The sequence below is a fragment of the Conger conger genome, chromosome 2 (genome assembly GCF_963514075.1).
Source record: "Conger conger chromosome 2, fConCon1.1, whole genome shotgun sequence".
NCBI lineage: Eukaryota > Metazoa > Chordata > Actinopteri > Anguilliformes > Congridae > Conger > Conger conger.
In genome coordinates, this window is record NC_083761.1 from 75,817,732 (window position 1) to 75,835,874 (window position 18,143).

At 42.6% G+C, this 18,143-nt stretch overlaps 1 protein-coding gene across 2 annotated transcripts; it reads right to left on the reverse strand.

The window, feature by feature from the left end:
- Nucleotides 1-2,486: 2,486 nt before the first annotated feature.
- On the reverse strand, nt 2,487-17,068 carry LOC133118152 (cytochrome P450 2K1-like). Of its 2 annotated transcripts, XM_061227947.1 has the most exons (9): nt 16,772-17,068; nt 12,297-12,459; nt 11,351-11,500; nt 10,742-10,902; nt 8,807-8,992; nt 7,544-7,685; nt 7,008-7,192; nt 6,375-6,516; nt 2,487-3,246 (listed from the first exon to the last, which is right to left on the reverse strand). In XM_061227947.1, the coding sequence occupies exons 1-9, from the start codon at nt 16,961-16,963 to the stop codon at nt 3,059-3,061; spliced, it is 1,509 nt and encodes a 502-aa protein (XP_061083931.1). In that variant the 5' UTR covers nt 16,964-17,068; the 3' UTR covers nt 2,487-3,058. The 2 variants fall into 2 exon arrangements, with proteins under 2 accessions (XP_061083931.1, XP_061083940.1); XM_061227956.1 differs by lacking the exon at nt 12,297-12,459 and having other exon boundaries at nt 16,772-16,883.
- Nucleotides 17,069-18,143: the final 1,075 nt, after the last annotated feature.

Consider the following 18,143-nt stretch of genomic DNA (forward strand, 5'->3'; position numbering starts at 1 on the left):
CATGCTGAAATCATCCAGGTGTCTCACCCACAGTAGTACGTCACTAGCGAGATGAGTTCCTTCATAGGTGGAGGTCTGACCTGTCCAGCAAGTCACTTCACCAACTGGAAGTGATTGAGGATGTCACAAGGGGGCAGATCTGCGTTCTGAGGAGAATTCCGCTGGAGGTGGACGTCTCTCTGTGGTGGAAAGACACTCTTTTGGACAGTGTGCGTGGTCTCCAACTGACCTAATGGACCTGGTGCAACAGGTTGTCCAGGGCTGGCTCCTCTACCAGCTCTGCTCAGGACACCTACACATGGCGGGACTGGTGGGACTGGGTGTTCTGAGGGTCCGTCATTACCAAAATTATCATCCTCCTATTAAGCTCCTTTACCCATGCTGCTTTGGTGCTCAGCCCCTGGAGATGCCAACACTGTCGGGACTGAGACCCCAAGCCGCAGGGAATTACATACACAGCCACGGCCTTCATAGTGACCCCTTGGGAGTGTGTTATGTTTGCCCCATGGGGTCAAGAGGGGAATCTGTAAGGCTGGAAATCTGGCATTATCACTCAGGGCTGGTCAGCTTGCTGGCTTCCTCTGGTATTGTGGAATATGTGGCTATAAAGTAATTTAGGAGCATGCATCATTAACCCCCACTATCTCCGCACCCATACGGGCAGGAGCCTGTGGCGGAAGACTCAGGCCTCCAGCCGTAAAACTCGTTACAATGGGGCAACATCCTTTACGGCACGGGAAGGTTTCAGAGGGCACGGCCTGTTAGGCCCTGACCTTCTCCTGAACCCCCCTTTATTGCTCTCTCCCTCTTTTACTCAGTCACTAAATGATGTGTACAGCATTGGATGTTTCATGACAAAGTCAGTTTAGATAATATTCATGTTTGGTATTATTCTGATTATTTCAGTGCGACTGGTGCAATGGTTTTATTTCTGCAACAGCAAACCCTGTACATCATAACCAACCAGGAGAAGCTGTGTGGAGCTCTGCCCCAGCTCCAAATTACAGATGGGTGACCCATTGTTAGAGTTAACTTCAAAGGCCAGATTTTGGATTTAAGGACAGCAAACTAAGCAATCTAGGAGAATGCAATCAGCCTCCCGTGCACTCCGTGCATGTAATTTCTATGTACAGGGTGTCTGTAGCCAGACTCCCGGATGCAGCTTTTATTACCAGGTATGACTTTTAAGACTCCGTAATTTGGTTTCCGTTGTGATGTTTTTTGATTTGGAACTAGAATGTAATTTACCTGCCTGGTAAAATAAATTGTTAAACTTGATCTGTTTGGTTTCGCTTACTGGCACTCAAAGTTAAACAGGGAATGCGTGGTTTACCCCCTCGAACTGGTCTAGGGAGGATGATTATTTCCACTTAATGTATCACGGCGTATAGCACCCGTAGACCTATGTTGGTAAATCCCTCGCCTCCGCATGGTAGTTCATTCATGTCGAGCACAGCCGTAGCTAGGTTGGTCTGCTTGGGTCCCTAGGCTGTAAACAGATATACCCAAGAGTAGCTATTCCTGCGACCTTTGATGACTACAGATAGCTAGTCAGTTCGTGAGACGTGCACATTACGCGCGATGTGACATGCGGTGGTACCAGCAGAGGACTGTTCGGAGAGTAAATCTCAGTACAGGATTCCTATAGCGATCAAGTCAAAATTATAAATACGACATCCACTAAATGTGGACAACTAATCTAAATTATTATTCTAAAATGGAGTCAGATAACTAAGGTGAATCTATTGGCTCTATTGTGGAGATTCTGGGTGAGCCCGGACCAGTAAAGAGCGGAAGGCAGAGTGGTACTACTGCCTTTGTATCGTGGTTTGTTTATTGGCTGATCTAGACTGTCTGCATAGGGGCCACTACTTTTTAACCCTATTAGTATTCTTTCAGCAACACCAGAAGGACGGGCACGCTGATACCTTCAGCCCTCGCTAAATTCCGTCGTTGGGTTAGCGTTGGGTTTTACAGCAGTCATTATAATTTCTTATTGGCTGCATTCTGAGGAACATGAGGGTGGGGACAGCGAGCCCTGGTTATCTTTGGTTTGAACCTGATTGAGCTGATCCTGGTAAATATGTACATTTATTCAGTTACACAGTCTGACAATCAGCAAACCATGCATGATCATCTGCATATGCTGTTATGCTGTTAGTATCTTCAGCCTCTTCTTTCCAATTTTGAGAGGGGAAGGAGTAGAATTTTGGTCGGTGCATTTAAAAAATTTGTATTATGCATGTTACATTTGGTGATTGTCAGTCTTTTCATTTTTGATATTGGAGGGTAGTCAGATTTTGGCAGTTCAAAATTGCACCTGCCAAAATTTGTCATAGGAGGGATCTGCCAAGGTCTCCAAATGAAGCATGGCTGTAATATATATTCAATGTTTTAAAAAATTGTAACAGTATTTTAGTCTCAAAGCTCAAGCCAACATTGGGTCCATTTCAATTCAGTCAAGTTCGGAAAAAAGTTGGAATTGATACAATAATTGGGAAAAACCCATGATGATATTCTGTGGTAATGTCACAAATTTTTTGTGCATCTGACCCATGAGCAACATTTCAAAACATACTCTATCCCTCCTGAATGAGTCGTTGAATAATCCTAGAAAAATCTTTTTAGCAGCTGTGCAGGGGAGACATACAGTATATTTAATCATTTTTCTGACACTCATATCCTGATAAACATTTACTGTAACTCATGACCAAGAAAGGTTTGGTGAAGAACAGAAGGTGAGGTTCACACCCATCAGCTGGAGTGGGGTTTACGCCCGGCTCACAGCACACGGCTGGAGTGGGGTTTAGGCCCAGCTCACAGCACACGGCTGGAGTGGGGTTTAGGCCCGGCTCACAGCACACGGCTGGAGTGGGGTTTAGGCCCGGCTCACAGCACACGGCTGGAGTGGGGTTTAGGCCCAGCTCACAGCACACGGCTGGAGTGGGGTTTAGGCCCAGCTCACAGCACACGGCTGGAGTGGGGTTTAGGCCCGGCTCACAGCACACAGCTGGAGAGGGGTTTAGGCCTGGCTCACAGCACACAGCTGGAGTGGGGTTTAGGCCCGGCTCACAGCACACAGCTGGTGGGGAGAAGGGCTGAGGGTGAACCCCACGACTGGCGTCAGGTCCAGCTCATCCTCAGACACCCCCGGTGGTGGTGTGAAGCGGAACCTCTGCAGGAGGAAGGTGAAGAAGAGGAAGAGCTCCATCCTGGCCAGGCTCTCTCCCAGACAGGCCCGTCGACCTGCGAGGAAGAGATAATGTTACGGTTTCTGGCTGCCTGCTCTAATGATGCCTGATTTTGCAGGCATTACCTTTTGTCGATTTAGCCATTGCAAAAGCATTGGAGATAGTTTGTACGATAACTTGGAATGTCCTGAAAAAGAAAGAAACAGCTGGCGTACTGAGCAACAGACATCAAGCAGGTTGACCAAGGAAAACAACAGTTACTGACAGAAACATTGTGAGAGCTGTGAGGAAAAAACCCAAAACATCAGTCAGTGACATCACAGACAGTCTCCACAGGGCAGGGGTGAAGGTATCTGAATCAACCATTTGAAGAAGACTTATAGAGATGCAATATAGAGGTTATACCACAAGATGTAAACCACTCATCAGTAGTAAGAATCGGAAGGCGAGAATACAATTTGCAAAGATGTACAGAGATGAGCCACAAAAGTTCTGGAATAAAGTTTTATGGACTGATGAGACCAAGATTAACCTCTACCAAAGTGATGGAAAGGCCAAAGTGTGGAGAAAGAAGGGATCCGTTCATGATCTAAATATACTAGCTCATATACTAGCTCATCCGTAAAGCGCGGTGGAGGAAGTGTCATGTCTTTGGCTTGCATGGCTGCTTCTGGAGTGGCCTCACTAATCTTTTTTGATTATGTATGATGGATGATTTCAGAAGTCTACAAAAAATGTCTGACTGTCAACTTTCAGAGCAATGTGTCACGTTTCAGGTCTGTCTCGCCATGTTTTATGTTTATTCATTTTGTATTAGTCTTGTATTGTCTTATCATGTATTATGCTAGTCTAGGTTCGTCATGTTGTTTAGTTATGTTTCGTTACGATTTATTTTCTTGTCATGTTTAGTTATGTCTCGTTACGATTTATTTTCTTGTCGTGTCTAGTTATGTTTTCGTACTATTATATTACCTTGTTATGTTGAGTGATTATCGTCTTAGTTTCGCTTTGTGTTATGTTTTGATGCATGTTTATTGTTACGTTTACTGGTCGTTGTTATGCATACACTTTTACATGTTTTTCCGCAAACCTTGCGTTCCACCTTTTCTCTCTCTCTCTCTCTCTGTCATTTCACTCCCTAATTGTTTCCATTTGTCTATTTACTAAAACTACTAACGCTAGATCAGGATTGGGTAGAAACTAACAAACTAATCATGTGTTCATGTTACCTTACGTTTCTCGTGCATGTCATTTACTAATTTACTAATGCTAGGGCAGGATAGGTTTATTACTAACGATTACTAATCTCCTTGTTAAACTTGTCATCCATCGCACCTGTTTTCCATTTCCTTGCTACGCTCTAACTAATTGTCTGCACCTGTCTACACCCGCATTTATAGCCCAGTCGCGCTACTGTTCACTGCGAAATTGTCTGCCTCTGTTTACCACGCAACTCTTGAGCATTTACCACTATTGATTACACGTTACGATCCAAGCCTGTTACCGACCATTGTTTATTGATTTCTGTTTTGTGACCATCGTTTGTTTTTTGACTACGTCCTCGCCTACCGTTTTTGTACTTTTGCTTCGCTAATTGTTTCATGGTTTCGACTCCCGCTTCGCCCACGACTACGCCTCTGCCTGCCGTCCGTCTGTTCATCTGCCCCGCTGACAGCTCTCCTGCTACCGGACCTCCCTGCACGTCTACCGACTACGAGTTTGCCTCTTCCCTCGGCACCGTGCTTTTTGTTTGTTTACTTTTTGTTTGGCTGGATCTACGTGTATGGACTTTGATTGTGTTGACTACTCTCCTGGGATTCGTCCCGAATAAAGCCCTGAGGGGTCTTTATATTACTATTGTTTCTGAGTCGTGCATTTTGGGTCCAACCCCCACGCACCCGTCTCACAATGCTTCTTAGCTAATTGGGAGGAACTGCATCATGCAGCAAGACAATGACATGCTGCCAACACAACAAAGGACTTCATTAGGGAGAAAAAGTGGAAGGTTTTGGACTGGTCAAGTAATCACCAGACCTTAACCCAATTTATACAACGGATAGGTCTGGTCCATTGTCTCTATTAGTCAGTTTGTGTTCCAGCCGTGCCAATATCCATGATATACGCATGGCTAAATGGAATGTTCACATATCTTTTAAAATTACTCTGTGTCTGTAGATCACGGTTATCTACTTTGTAAAATTAACGTAACTTCACGTATCATCATCTAGCCGCTAGTAGCCTACCAAAGTAAAACAAAATGAGTGATATTAAAAAACCCTCTTGGGGATTTGTAAAGGAGTAGGAATGAAATTGAAATGAAAATACAACTAAGGCAACATCCTCGGATCGAAATACTAGCAAGACCACCAAACCCCATCTGAAGCAAATGATGACTGCACATTATCTGGCAGTGTGTTATCTGGCAAACAAATGACTTGTGTGTGTCAGTCTCGTCTGGTGTAATGTAAACTAGCAAGCTAGCTAACGTTAATGCAGTGGGGATACATTATTGAAATAGCATTGCTTAGCTAAGGTTAGTGCAGTGGGGATATATTATTCCTACTAACTTTAGTACCGCTGCTTTGACAGTGGAGTGGGGATACATTATTGCTAGCTAATGTTCACAATACCATTGCTTAGCAACCAATGAACTACTGTTCAGCGAAAGAATACATTTACCATAAAACATAGTTCCATTAAAAATACATAAATGTAAAGTTGTCTTGTCTTTCTTTAGTGAAATTTTGATAGATAAATGTGGTAACAGTTGTATAAACGTGCTATGGAACTCGAACCTGTGGTAGCTATATTGTGGATATTGGCACAGTTACAGGGTGTAATGGCAAAAGAAGAATTCAACAGTTTGGTGATGTCAATGGGTCACAGGTTTGATGCATTTATTGCATGCAAGGGATATGCAACCAAATATTAAGTGTTATTTACTTATATACTCTCTGTTCTAATACTTTGGCTCACCTAAAAATGAGGTGGTCTGATAGCACAGGTGCTATGTTCTAAGTAGTTTAACACATCTAGGTAAAAATACCAGGAAACAAAAGCTGCAATTCTGAACTCTTGTCTCGTGTTCATCAGGAATCGAGCTTGCTGTTCAAATACTTTTGGAGCTTGCATTGGTTAAATATTAGAGAGCTTTGCTTTGTCATGTACTGCACTGTGCTGCACCTGCAGAGAAGGGCATGAAGGCATCTCTCTTGATGAAGCAACCCTTCTCATCCAGGAAGTGACCAGGGTTGAAGCTGTGGGGGGTCTCCCACTCTTCCTCATCCTGCAGCACCGACGTCAGGAGTGGGATCACCATAGTTCCCTGAGACACACAAGCACACACAATCAAATAAACACACACACACAAGGCAAATAACATTCTGGGGGATACAGTATTGAAAAATGTGTTTTGCCTAAATGAAAGGAGGTTCAATTCCTTCATCAGACCAAAGAATTACAAAGGGCAACTAAAATAGCTCAAATGGGCTACTGCCATTGTACTGACATGCAGATCTTTGGAAGTTGGCTATTTATTTTATACAGTTGTCAATAGGGGTGCACTACCACATTAAACTAATTAACTAATGATGGTCTTCGATCAAGACCCTGATAAGCAGAATCTTAGTGCTGGGTGAAAACAAAAACCTGCAACCAGATCAACTCTTTTCAGAAAAGATTGGACACCTCACTCTGTGAACAGTTCATATCTGAGCCTTTTTTTAACCAAAAAGAAGATTGAGCAAAGAGTGGATGGGAGAGAACAGAGATGAGACAGGGGGTGAGGGAAATGCAGATTAGGGGAGGTGACCGAACCTTCTTGATGAAGTATCCCTGGAAGGTGATATCACAGCTGGTGGTGTGGGGAATGCTCATGGGTACAATGTTAGCCACTCTCTGGGTCTCGTGGATCACGGCGTCTGTATAGGGCAGGTTCCTCCGGTCCTCCACCCGGGGTCCCCGGTCGCCAATGACCTGACTCAGCTCCTCCTGAACCTGGTCTGCATGAGTATGTATGTGTGTGAAAAAGTTAGTGCGAGAAAACAAGATCTACAGGCACAGAAATGAGGAGCCATGTGCAAAACCACAAACTCCTGCACATTTTAAAAATTAATTTGCATAGTACTTTCATGTGAGGAAAGCCCATCTTTTAATGCAATATTGTAGCTTTTAAGAATCTAGGCTTTGAGCGCACACATAATCCACACATGAAACTATACCCATTGCCCTTCAGGTCTGAGCGTGCGCTTGCATGTGAGGGTGTGCATTTGTGCAAGCTGAAAGGTTTGTGTGTGTGTGTGAGTATGTGTGTGTGTGTGTGTGTGTGTATGTGTGTATACACTTTTCTCTACCCTGTATGTGGGGGTACTTGGCCATCAGCAGCAGTCCCCATCTCAGGGTGGCTGCAGAGGTGTCTGTCCCTGCAGCAAACAGGTTGCCGACAGTAATGGTCAGGTTGTTGTTATGGAAGTAGGAACCTGGTTGGTCTGACTCCTGAGAAGGAAAAGGTACAGGGCACCACAGAGACAGTGAACAAATCAGAATAATAAAACATTAGTTATGAAAGTTAATGTTAATGGTGTATTTCATTAATGGTGTTTAATACTTTGTGCTACCACCCCTGGCAAAGATGGCAGCTGCATCTTTTCCTCTAATTTGTGTTGAGGAAAGATAATTGGGTTTGTGCTTATGGACTGCCCTTTTCTGTTTAGACCACAGGTTTCTGATGGAATATAAGTCTTTGCAGATGGATGTTGTTTTCACTTAATCATTTCTCTGTGATACTGATGAATATTTGATCATTGTTTTCTGCGAAAATGTTGAATTAATTAAGCCTTTGATCTTAAATAGTGGCCCTGGACTGCTGACAGAAAAACATCCCCCAAAACATCAGTGACCCACCTCCATATTTGACAGTAGTTATGAGGTGCTTCTCCTTGCATGGATTCCTCTTTTCCCACCAACTACTGTATGCTGATGCTGTGTTTGGCCAAAAATTTAAATTTCGGTCTCATCTGACTCTCTTCCAGTCAAAATTCCAGTGATGTTTGACAATCTCCAGATGCTTAGTTTAATTTATTGTACTCAGTAAGGGCTTTCTTTGCGCCATACTTTTAAAGAGTTTCTTGGCATGGAGGTGGGATTTTATTAATCTTTTTGAGACATGGTGACCCCATGATGCAACCAATCTCTGCAATTCTCAAACCGTGATCCTTCGGTTCTTTATGGCCTCCCTCATCGTGTTCCTCACTGTCTGTGGGGACAACATGCAAGTTTCCTCTTCCTGGCAAGTTTGCAACTATTCCATGTGTTAGTTTGTTATTATGGCCCTTAGAGTCCTCAGTCTGTCTTTTGTAGTACCTATATGTGCTGTTTCATGAGCATTCAAACATCAGAATCTTAATTATTGAGCGAATCAATTGCTTGATTGTCAATCTTGCAAAGTAAATGGAAACAGGTTTCTGAATACCTTGTTCTACATGGCATGGTATTTGCCACTGTAATCATCCAATTACTAATATGTATCTTACTCAAGCTTAACAGAAACACCAGACAACACCTTATAATTCCAAGTTCATCTGTTTCAATTGAGTCCCTGTTCTCTCTTTCCATACCTCCTGCTGTCGAACTAGGAAGGAGTCCACAAATCCCCTGAGGTCCTGGGGGTTGAGTGTCTCTTTTAGTCCTTGTGCCAGCCCCATAATCTCCTCAATGTTGTCTTCAGTGTTCTTCAGAATCTGGCTCCGATTCACCAACCTCCAGCCGCAACACCAGCGCAGCCAGGGGAACATGTTGTACACCTGCAGAAACCCGCCAAAACCAAACCCCAAAATAGCTCAAGATCAGAACTACAGAACACTTTTAAAGTTTTTAATGGAATCTCCCCATCACCAGTTAATCCTTTGGATTCACCAAGGTTCAAAGGGCCTTCTTGCCTGATGCTGTATGGGTTTTTAACCAGACCAGACAGTGCTAGCCAGGATACGTCGTCCTGGGATTTTCAGTTCCGAGGCGACTTGTAGATTGTAAATTCTACATATACTGCCATGTACTGTCTGTCTTAGTATTGAATTGTTGTTGGTGTTGGCATGTTTGTGTTGAAATTGTATAGTGTGTTACTGTTTTTGTATACTACTGAATACAAAAACTGATTGATAAAGTATGATCAATCCATCTATCCATCACCTTCAGTCAATATGAGGATAGACCTGGGACAAATACTCCTCATTACACCAGAATAGTATCATGTAAATCACTGACAATTTTGAGAGAAATACAATTTTTATATTTTCAATTGTTAAACTTGCCCGTTAAACATCTGTATTGAAAAGAAAAACCTCAGGATTGCGTGTGTTTTAAAAGGCGCCCTGGTACTTTCAAAACTGTTGTTTCAAATGCCAGCTCACCCTCATTGTTCCGGTGGCCATGCAGGATTAAACGGGCCTGGTCTGGACAGCCTCACCACCCAAAACTCCGCCTCAACTCAACTCAAATCTTCATTTCACCTGTTTCTCATTGTCTGCTTGTTAGTGTTCTATACATGCCTGTCTGTTTCGTTTGTTCTGTGCTAGTTCGTCTTTCTGTGATTTTGTTCCCTACATTGGTTCTAGCCTCCTCTTCCCCGTGCCTTTATCCCTGTAACATTCTGTCTGTTTTTGCTATTTATTTATTTTTCTGGTTTTGAACCCTGCCTGGTTTTTGGCCTGTTTTTTCGATTGATAACCTGTTTGCGTAGAATATACCTGTCTGCCTGGATTTCGACCATTGCATTACATTACATTACATTATTGGCATTTAGCAGACGCTCTTATTCAGAGCGACGTACAGTTGATTAGTCTAAGCAGGAGACAATCCTCCCCTGGAGCAATGCAGGGTTAAGGGCCTTGCTCAAGGGCCCAACGGCTGTGCAGATCTTATTGTGGCTACACCAGGATTAGAACCACCTACCTTGCGTGTCCCAGTCATTCACCTTAACCACTATGCTACAGGTCGCCCTTTTGCCTGTTTGTGGATTATATTTTGGATCTGCCCTCTCTCATTAAAGCCTGCCCTTTTCACATTATCCCTGAGTCTGCTATTGGTTCCCTCTTCCCAATTCCTGACAAAAGCAAACTCAGCATAGAAAGGCCCCAGTCAGGATTTGAACCCAGGATGTATCTGTTGCAAGGTGACAGAGCTATCCACTGCACCACCATAGCTCTAGCTACAAATCTCTATATATATAAATCTTGTGAAAATAAGGGAGGAGAAATCCAATGATAATAAAGTCAATAAGTTGATTTTGCAACTTCTGCTGATGATCAAGACATACCACAATACCATACAATGTACTTTGAAGCCATTCATGGATTTACCTTTGCAGTCATTTTGATGTCAGCATAAATCAGCATAAAACAGAGTTATTTAATGTTCAGTAACCCAGCTATAGCGATGGGGCTGAGCTGTACCTGCAGTTTGTCAATCATGCTTTCCCAAGTATGCCACTTGGGGTGCCCCAAGAACAGTTAAAATTCCTACCTTTACACAGAAGGATAATTACTGAACAGTACCAGTATTTCAGCTGAACCAGCCAGGCGGATATTTTCATTGGCCCTGTCGACCATTTTTTGGAAGGTGGGGTCGGCGTAGTCAAAGCGGAAGCCGTACATGATGGCACAGATGATGTTGGAGACGGAGTAATTCACTGGCTCAGCGGTGTTGAAAGGCTTGCCTAAAGTCAAAATAAAAAATAAAAATAAAAAATTTTCCCCAGAAAGTTCCTGTTTAAAGGATAATGATCATTTCTCAAAATTCTTAAGCCATGCTGTCTGCAATAAATATAAAAAATAATGAATTACAACAAATGCAATAATTGATTCAAATCAAAATGTTTTATATAATTTCTCATATTGTACATTACAGAGAATGAAATGTTCGTTGTATGTCGCCCTGGATAAGAGCATCTGCTAAATGCTTTGTAATGTAATGAAATCTTTTTTTGACTGTTTAAATGTCTTTAAACGTAGCCTGTTACCATAGTTACGCTTGTTATTTTCTGCGGCTCAAAGAGGCTGTGACTGACTTGGCATTACACTTAAGAGGAGAGTGGGGGGGGGGGGGGGGGGGTTACAGCATTATTTTTTATTTTTGCCAGAATCCAGGCCATATTTCTTACTCACCCTTGAAATTGTCAAACACCTCGATGAGGTAGCACGATTCCTCAATTGTCCTCTCTTCGCTTGACCTCTTGCCCATTCCAAAGTCTCGCAGGGTGGAGAGGGAGAAGCGTCTCAGGTCCTTCCAGGAGTCTCCGTTGGCAAACAGAATACCTGGAAGAGGATAGAATACCACGGTGGGTTGAAACAAAGTTCTGAATTTCATACATATTTCATATACACAGCTTGTGCATAAACAACAGCTGCAGTCTTGGTTTGGTGTATTGTCTGCACATAATTACAGATGTGGAAGACAGTTCGGCAGTAAGACAAAACCGTCAGACCAGGAAGCAAGCACCCATCGGACCACCCAGCACTACACCAGACAGCTCTCCAGCTGCTTTTAACCCTTTCTGTCGCACCTCTTTTTAACACAAGCCTGAAAATGACACGTGTTTTACATTGCAATAACATTATGCTAAGCGTTCGGAATAGCATATGCTGTTAAGGGTTTTCATGCACTTTGTAATGAACCAGGCTGTTTATGGATCTGCATTGTATTGTAAATGTTATTCTTGATTTTAATTGAAATTAGGGTGAGAAAACACAACTAGTTTAGGCAGTCCGGAGCGGACCTAAGTGAGAACTGCATTAAGTGATACATTTGGTTATAAAACCCTCATGTACTCGGTTGTTGAAGTCCATGTTGGAGCCATTGGGTGAACTTTGGGGAATCTCTGAGACAGATTTCTACAAAAGAAATTATCATTATCAACCCGGCAAGCGGCTGTGTGTGTGTTTCACGAAGTAACTGGTGCTAGCGAAGTGCTCTCGCGGGTTATTTGTCTTTCTCAAGTTGTATCTTGAGTGTTTCTATCGAGGCGGTGGTTGAACGGTTGACGATGCAGAACTGTAGCTATGGTGTATGGAGATGATCAAGCCAACAGATGGATTGGCCTGGATTGTGTACCGTGCCCTTTTGAAGTATCTTTAAACATGGGTGATATTTCCCGGTCTCCAAATTCTTCAGCATAGTTGAGGAGTGCCTGTTTGACTGTCTTGTAGCCTGCCAGGACGACCACTTTCTTTGGGCCCAAGTGTACAGTGAACACAGACCCATATTTCTTAGACAGCTGGAGAGACAGGGAATACATTATCAGGATTTTAATGGCCAGTAGCCAAGCCACCATCTTGCTGTACATACAGTCAGGTCCATAAATATTGGGATATTGACACAATTCTCATCGTTTTGGCTGTATACACCACCACAATGGATTTGAAATGAAACAAACAAGATGTGCTTTAACTTTTTCCCTTCGGTTTTGTCTTCAGCAAGTGAAATGCATGTTTAATCGGATTCAGGTCAGGTGATTGACGTGGCCATTGCATAACATTCCACTTCTTTGCCTTAAAAAACTCTTTGGTTGCTTTCGCAGTATGCTTCGGGTCATTGTCCATCTGCACTGTGAAGCGCTGTCCAATGAGTTCTGAAGCATTTGGCTGAATATGAGCAGATAATATCTAGAGTAGAAACACTTCAGAATTCATCCTGCTGCTTTTGTCAGCAGTCACATCCATCCATCCATCCATTATCTTAACCCGCTTATCCTGAATAGGGTCGCAGGGGGGCTGGAGCCTATCCCAGCATACATTGGGCGAAAGGCAGGAATACACCCTGGACAGGTCGCCAGTCCATCGCAGGGCACACACACCATTCACTCACACACTCATACCTATGGGCAATTTAGACTCTCCAATCAGCCAACGTGCATGTCTTTGGACTGTGGGAGGAAACCAGAGTACCCGGAGGAAACCCACGCAAACACGGGGAGAACATGCAAACTCCGCACAGAGAGGCCCCGGCCGACGGGGATTCGAGCCCAGGACCTCCTTGCTGTGAGGCGGCAGTGCTACCCACTGCACCATCCGTGCCGCCTCCAGCAGTCACATCATCAATAAATACAAGGGAACCAGTTCCATTGGCAGCCATACATGCCCACGCCATGGCACTACCACCACCATGCTTCACTGATGAGGTGGTATGTTTTGGATCATGAGCAGTTCCTTTCCTTCTCCATACTCTTCTCTTCCCATCATTCTGGTACAAGCTGATCTTTGTCTCATCTGTCCATAGGATGTTGTTCCTGAACTGTAAAGGCTTTTTTAGATGTTGTTTGGCAAACTCTAATCTGGTCTTCCACCGATGGTTTACATCTTGTGGTGAACCCTCAGTATTCACCTTGGTGAAGTCTTCTCTTGATTGTTGACTTTGACACACATACACCTACCTCCTGGAGAGTGTTCTTAATCTGGCCAACTGTTGTGAAGGGGTTTTTCTTCACCAGGGAAAGAATTCTTCTGTCATCCACCACAGTTGTTTTCCGTGGTCTTCCGGGTCTTTTGGTGTTGCTGAACTCACCGGTGCATTCTTTCTTTTTAAGAATGTTCCAAACAGTTGATTTGGCCACACCTAATGTTTTTGCTGTCTCTCTGATGGGTTTGTTTTGAGCCTAATGATGGCTTGCTTCACTGATAGTGACAGCTCTTTGGATCTCATATTGAGAGTTGACAGCAACAGATTCCAAATGCAAATAGCACACTTGAAATGAACTCTAGACCTTTTATCTGCTCCTTGTAAATGAGATAATGAGGGAATAACACACACCTGGCCATGGAACAGCTGAGCAGCCAATTGTCCCATTACTTTTTGTCCCTTAAAAAGTGTGAGGCACATGTAGAAGCTGTTGTAATTCCTACACAGTTCACCTGATTTGGATGTAAATACCCTCCAATTAAAGCTGAAAGTCTGCAGTTAAAGCATATCTTGTTTGTTTCATTTCAAAACCATTGTGGTGGTGTATAGAGCCAAAAATAGGCTCTATACAAATTGTGTCGATGTCCCAATATTTATTTAGTTTTGTTTGTCCTGTTACTGAAAAGCACAAAACATGAGCATCCACAACATCACTGATAAGTACAGTCTGAAGATATTAAATGTCAAGTACTAACTCCGGAGAAAGCGCTGGACATGTCCTTTCAGTTTCGAGGGCAGCCTTTCATACAATTGCCCACTCTGTCCTACTTTAAGACTCAAAAACCGGTCATGCCTCTGAACCGGTCCTGCTCCTACCTATACTACAGAAAATTCCTTGTCTCAATCAGTTACTGTGTGAAATTTCTACCTGCGGCCACTTATGCCAATTTTGTTTTTTGATCTATATGCTTCCTTTGGATGACATTATCTGGAAAAATAATTGACTTTTTTCACTTTCATGCCAGTAACACCCAGCTATAACTCCCCATTATATCTAACAATAATTTTAGTTGGCTGCAGGTTCTAATAGATGTGAGAAGCTGGATATCTACAGACTTTCTTCAGATAAACTGATAAAATTCCTGATTCAAAACACAATAGTTCAGTCTTGCTGGACAATAACAGAACTCAGTGACCAGACCAGTAATGAGGACAAATAACCAAATTTTTGTTTCTTTGAAATGGATACTAGTTTTAGTATTTTTATGATAAATGTAATTACTGACAGTGAGCTCTTGCTCTACCAAAGGTCCGCTCAGGTCATCTGATAAAGCTTTGTTGGCTGGAGGCCTAGTTGAAAGCCAAAGGACACTGCACCTTCTCCAAGATAGCGTCCCCATATACTGTAGATCAAGGCAGATATTATGTGACCTATTTTATTTTATTGAGTTGACCCTACCCAAAAAATGTTTTTTGCCAAAATTGCCCAAATGGTGGTTCTGTAAGAAGCCATTTCACATTTTTGCTTTGTAAAAACTCCAAAACCGATTCACCTGTATATGTTCCTTGGGTCCAGCCAATCATATCCATCTAGGCCACACCCATTGTGCCTGCTAACATTTTTTGACCCTGACTGAAACCCCAAAAACATTTTTGTCTCCTACAAATATTGTCCAATCTTCACCGAATTTGGCTCTTACAATCTCAGGAGTACCCTGACACTGCCTATTAAACAGATTTGTTTTTGGGCAGGGCCAGGTGGGGACATTTCCTAATTAAGTAGCATTATTCACAAATATGACAAAACTTTGGGGATTTCATCACAAGACACTGATTTTCTGTACCAAATTTGGCACAATTTCACCATAGGTGGTGCTAAACAAAGCCATTATGTTTTATTTCCAGATGGTGAGTTGAAAGTGCAAACATTATACAATCATAACTGTACTGATGTGTCTTATACTATTACAACAATGATTTACAATGTATGATGGGGCCCATATTATTCCGGGGTGGGATTGGCCAAATCAACCGTAAGAAGTAACTGTAATGTACTGTATTAAGTACATTAATACAGTACATAACGGAACTGTTACATTTGGCAATGGAGCGCATTCTTGAGGGCTTGGAGGGAGTCTGAGTCTACTTGGGATGGTGAATTACCTTGGGAAGTGTATCCCTAACTTAGCAAACTACTCTTTTATGGTGAGTGTCACCAACATAGGCCTGAAATTGAAATAATCTATGGAATCTATCTATTATGCAAATGTATTGCAGTTTATGTTGCTCAAGTTGTACAGGCTATACCATATGTGGAAAAAATATTTTCTCCCATTTCATTCTTATTTTTAAGTTATATAACTATAACTGTAAAGCCATTCGTTTTTTTGTCTTTTGCCAATGGAAGAGCGTGCAATATCAAGGGGACAATAAACTAAATCTAAATCTCCAGACAATGGATGGAAAACAAGGAGGGATAAAAAACAGGCAGGTCGAAGTGATCCACAGATGTTTACAAACTCCTGAATGGCTAAATATTGGCACAGGTCACTGATCAATTTAAGGTTGAGATCATTGTATTCATGGAGCGCTTACTAAAACAGGTTTGAGCAGAGCCTACAGGAACTGGATTACATGTCATTAGCATCCCATAGCCTTTGAGCAGTAAGCAAATTAATACGTCCTTGAGAGGAAGCTGAAAATATCTGCTTTGCGTACACAACTGGCCCAAGTCGACACCTTCTAGATACCTGTCAAATATCTGCAGTTTCGAAAGAAACTCGATTCAGAATGAAAATTCCTCTCATGAGAAATCGAAGGGAAAAGCATGCAGTTTCCCTGACGACAGTGCAGTTTCTTAGGTAGAACAGTAAACTAAATCTTAATTAATCTAAAAGAAAACTCAATCTACTACTAAACAGAAAAGAGACATTACATCTTCCTGTTACCTGTTGTTTTAATATTTTCAAATGTGTTATATTATTTGATTATTTGTATGGAGGTTATTTCTATTTCTATCATGGTCTACTCTTTGGGCTGCAAACCAGACCATGAAACATAAAGTACACAAAGTTATTATTATTCTTCTTATTCTTATTCTTATTCTTATTCTTATTCTTATTATTTGTTTTTTTGTTTTGTTTTTGTATAATAATAATCATAAAAAAAAATCCATGTTTTTTTGTCCTTACTTCACAGAGAGACACATGGAGCTGTTTCAAGTCCAGGTGGAGCAGGTTCCCAAAGAGAGGCAGGGGTCTGGGTCCCGGTGGGTCTTTTCCAGGCCCAGGGATGGAGGAGAGCAGGTAGAGCAAAAACAGCACCAGCACCACCCCCAAAAGGGTCAAGGGAGGGGGCATCAGGGGTAAAATATCCTCCAACATGGCTCCTGATGAACTGATCAGCCCCAAACGACGTGGAGAGAGAGTGAGAGAGACAGCGATATTATCAACAACGCAGCAGTCTGTCTCGATAACAAGGATCCTTCTCCTCCTTCAGGGAGCTTTAGAGTCACAGCGGAAGAAAGCTTCTCAGGCAAGTGGGTGGGACTAAAGCTGACAAATCACAAACCGTACAGTGTTGTCCAGGACGAATTAACAGACACGGTAACAGAGCTCATATTCATGACAAAAAGGGGCCCAACAAAATGGCAAAAATAATACATTTTAAGAATGTATTAAAAAAAACTTTAAATATGACTTTAAATAATAATAATTTGCAATTGAATAACATTTAGTTTTGGGTCTTGGTGAGAGATATGAATCATGAGCTGATATATTACTATAATTACGTATACCTGCATACCATCACATGTTATTTTGCTGATGCCTTTATCCAAAGCAACTTGCAGTTGATTAGACTAAGCAGGAGACAATCCCCCTGGAATAAAGTGGGGTTAAGGCCTTGCTCAAGGGCCCAACAGCTGTGTGGATCTTATCGTGGCTAAACTGGGTACAAACCACAGACCTTGTGGGTCACAGTCATGTACCTTGGCCACCACACAACAGGCTGCCCCAGCTTGTTATATCAAGCCCCAGCAAATATCTAATCAGCCAAATATGTGGTAGCAACTCAATGTATAAAGCATGCAGGCATGGTTAAGAGGCTTAGTTGTTGTTCAGCATGAAAAGACAAACTCCTGGCTGGGCCCAGACACCCCATGAATACCAGTGTATTCTGCTGTCTCTGCAGGAGGTTAGGCCAACAGATTTGAACCGTTTGAACAGCATGAACAATGACTACGCCAAGGTCAGGTTCAGCCCTGACAAAACGTTTATTTAAAAGGAGACGCGTCGAACACCATGTTGCAAACTGTGTGTGGACTGATTGTACGGTTTGCTCCTATGACGTCGGGCTTTAAAGCATCTGCATCATTATTGTTTCATGTTACTCCCCGACACTCCCACCGAACAGGAACAAAACATTGCACCGTTGGGTGGAAACATATTGTTCAAGCGAGAAAGCTTAGAAAATGTTCCCAGGGCTGTCCAAACCTGTACCAGGACATTTGCCGTCGTATTTGGTTTCACTCTGAGCCGGTCACACCTCATTCAAAAGCTAAAT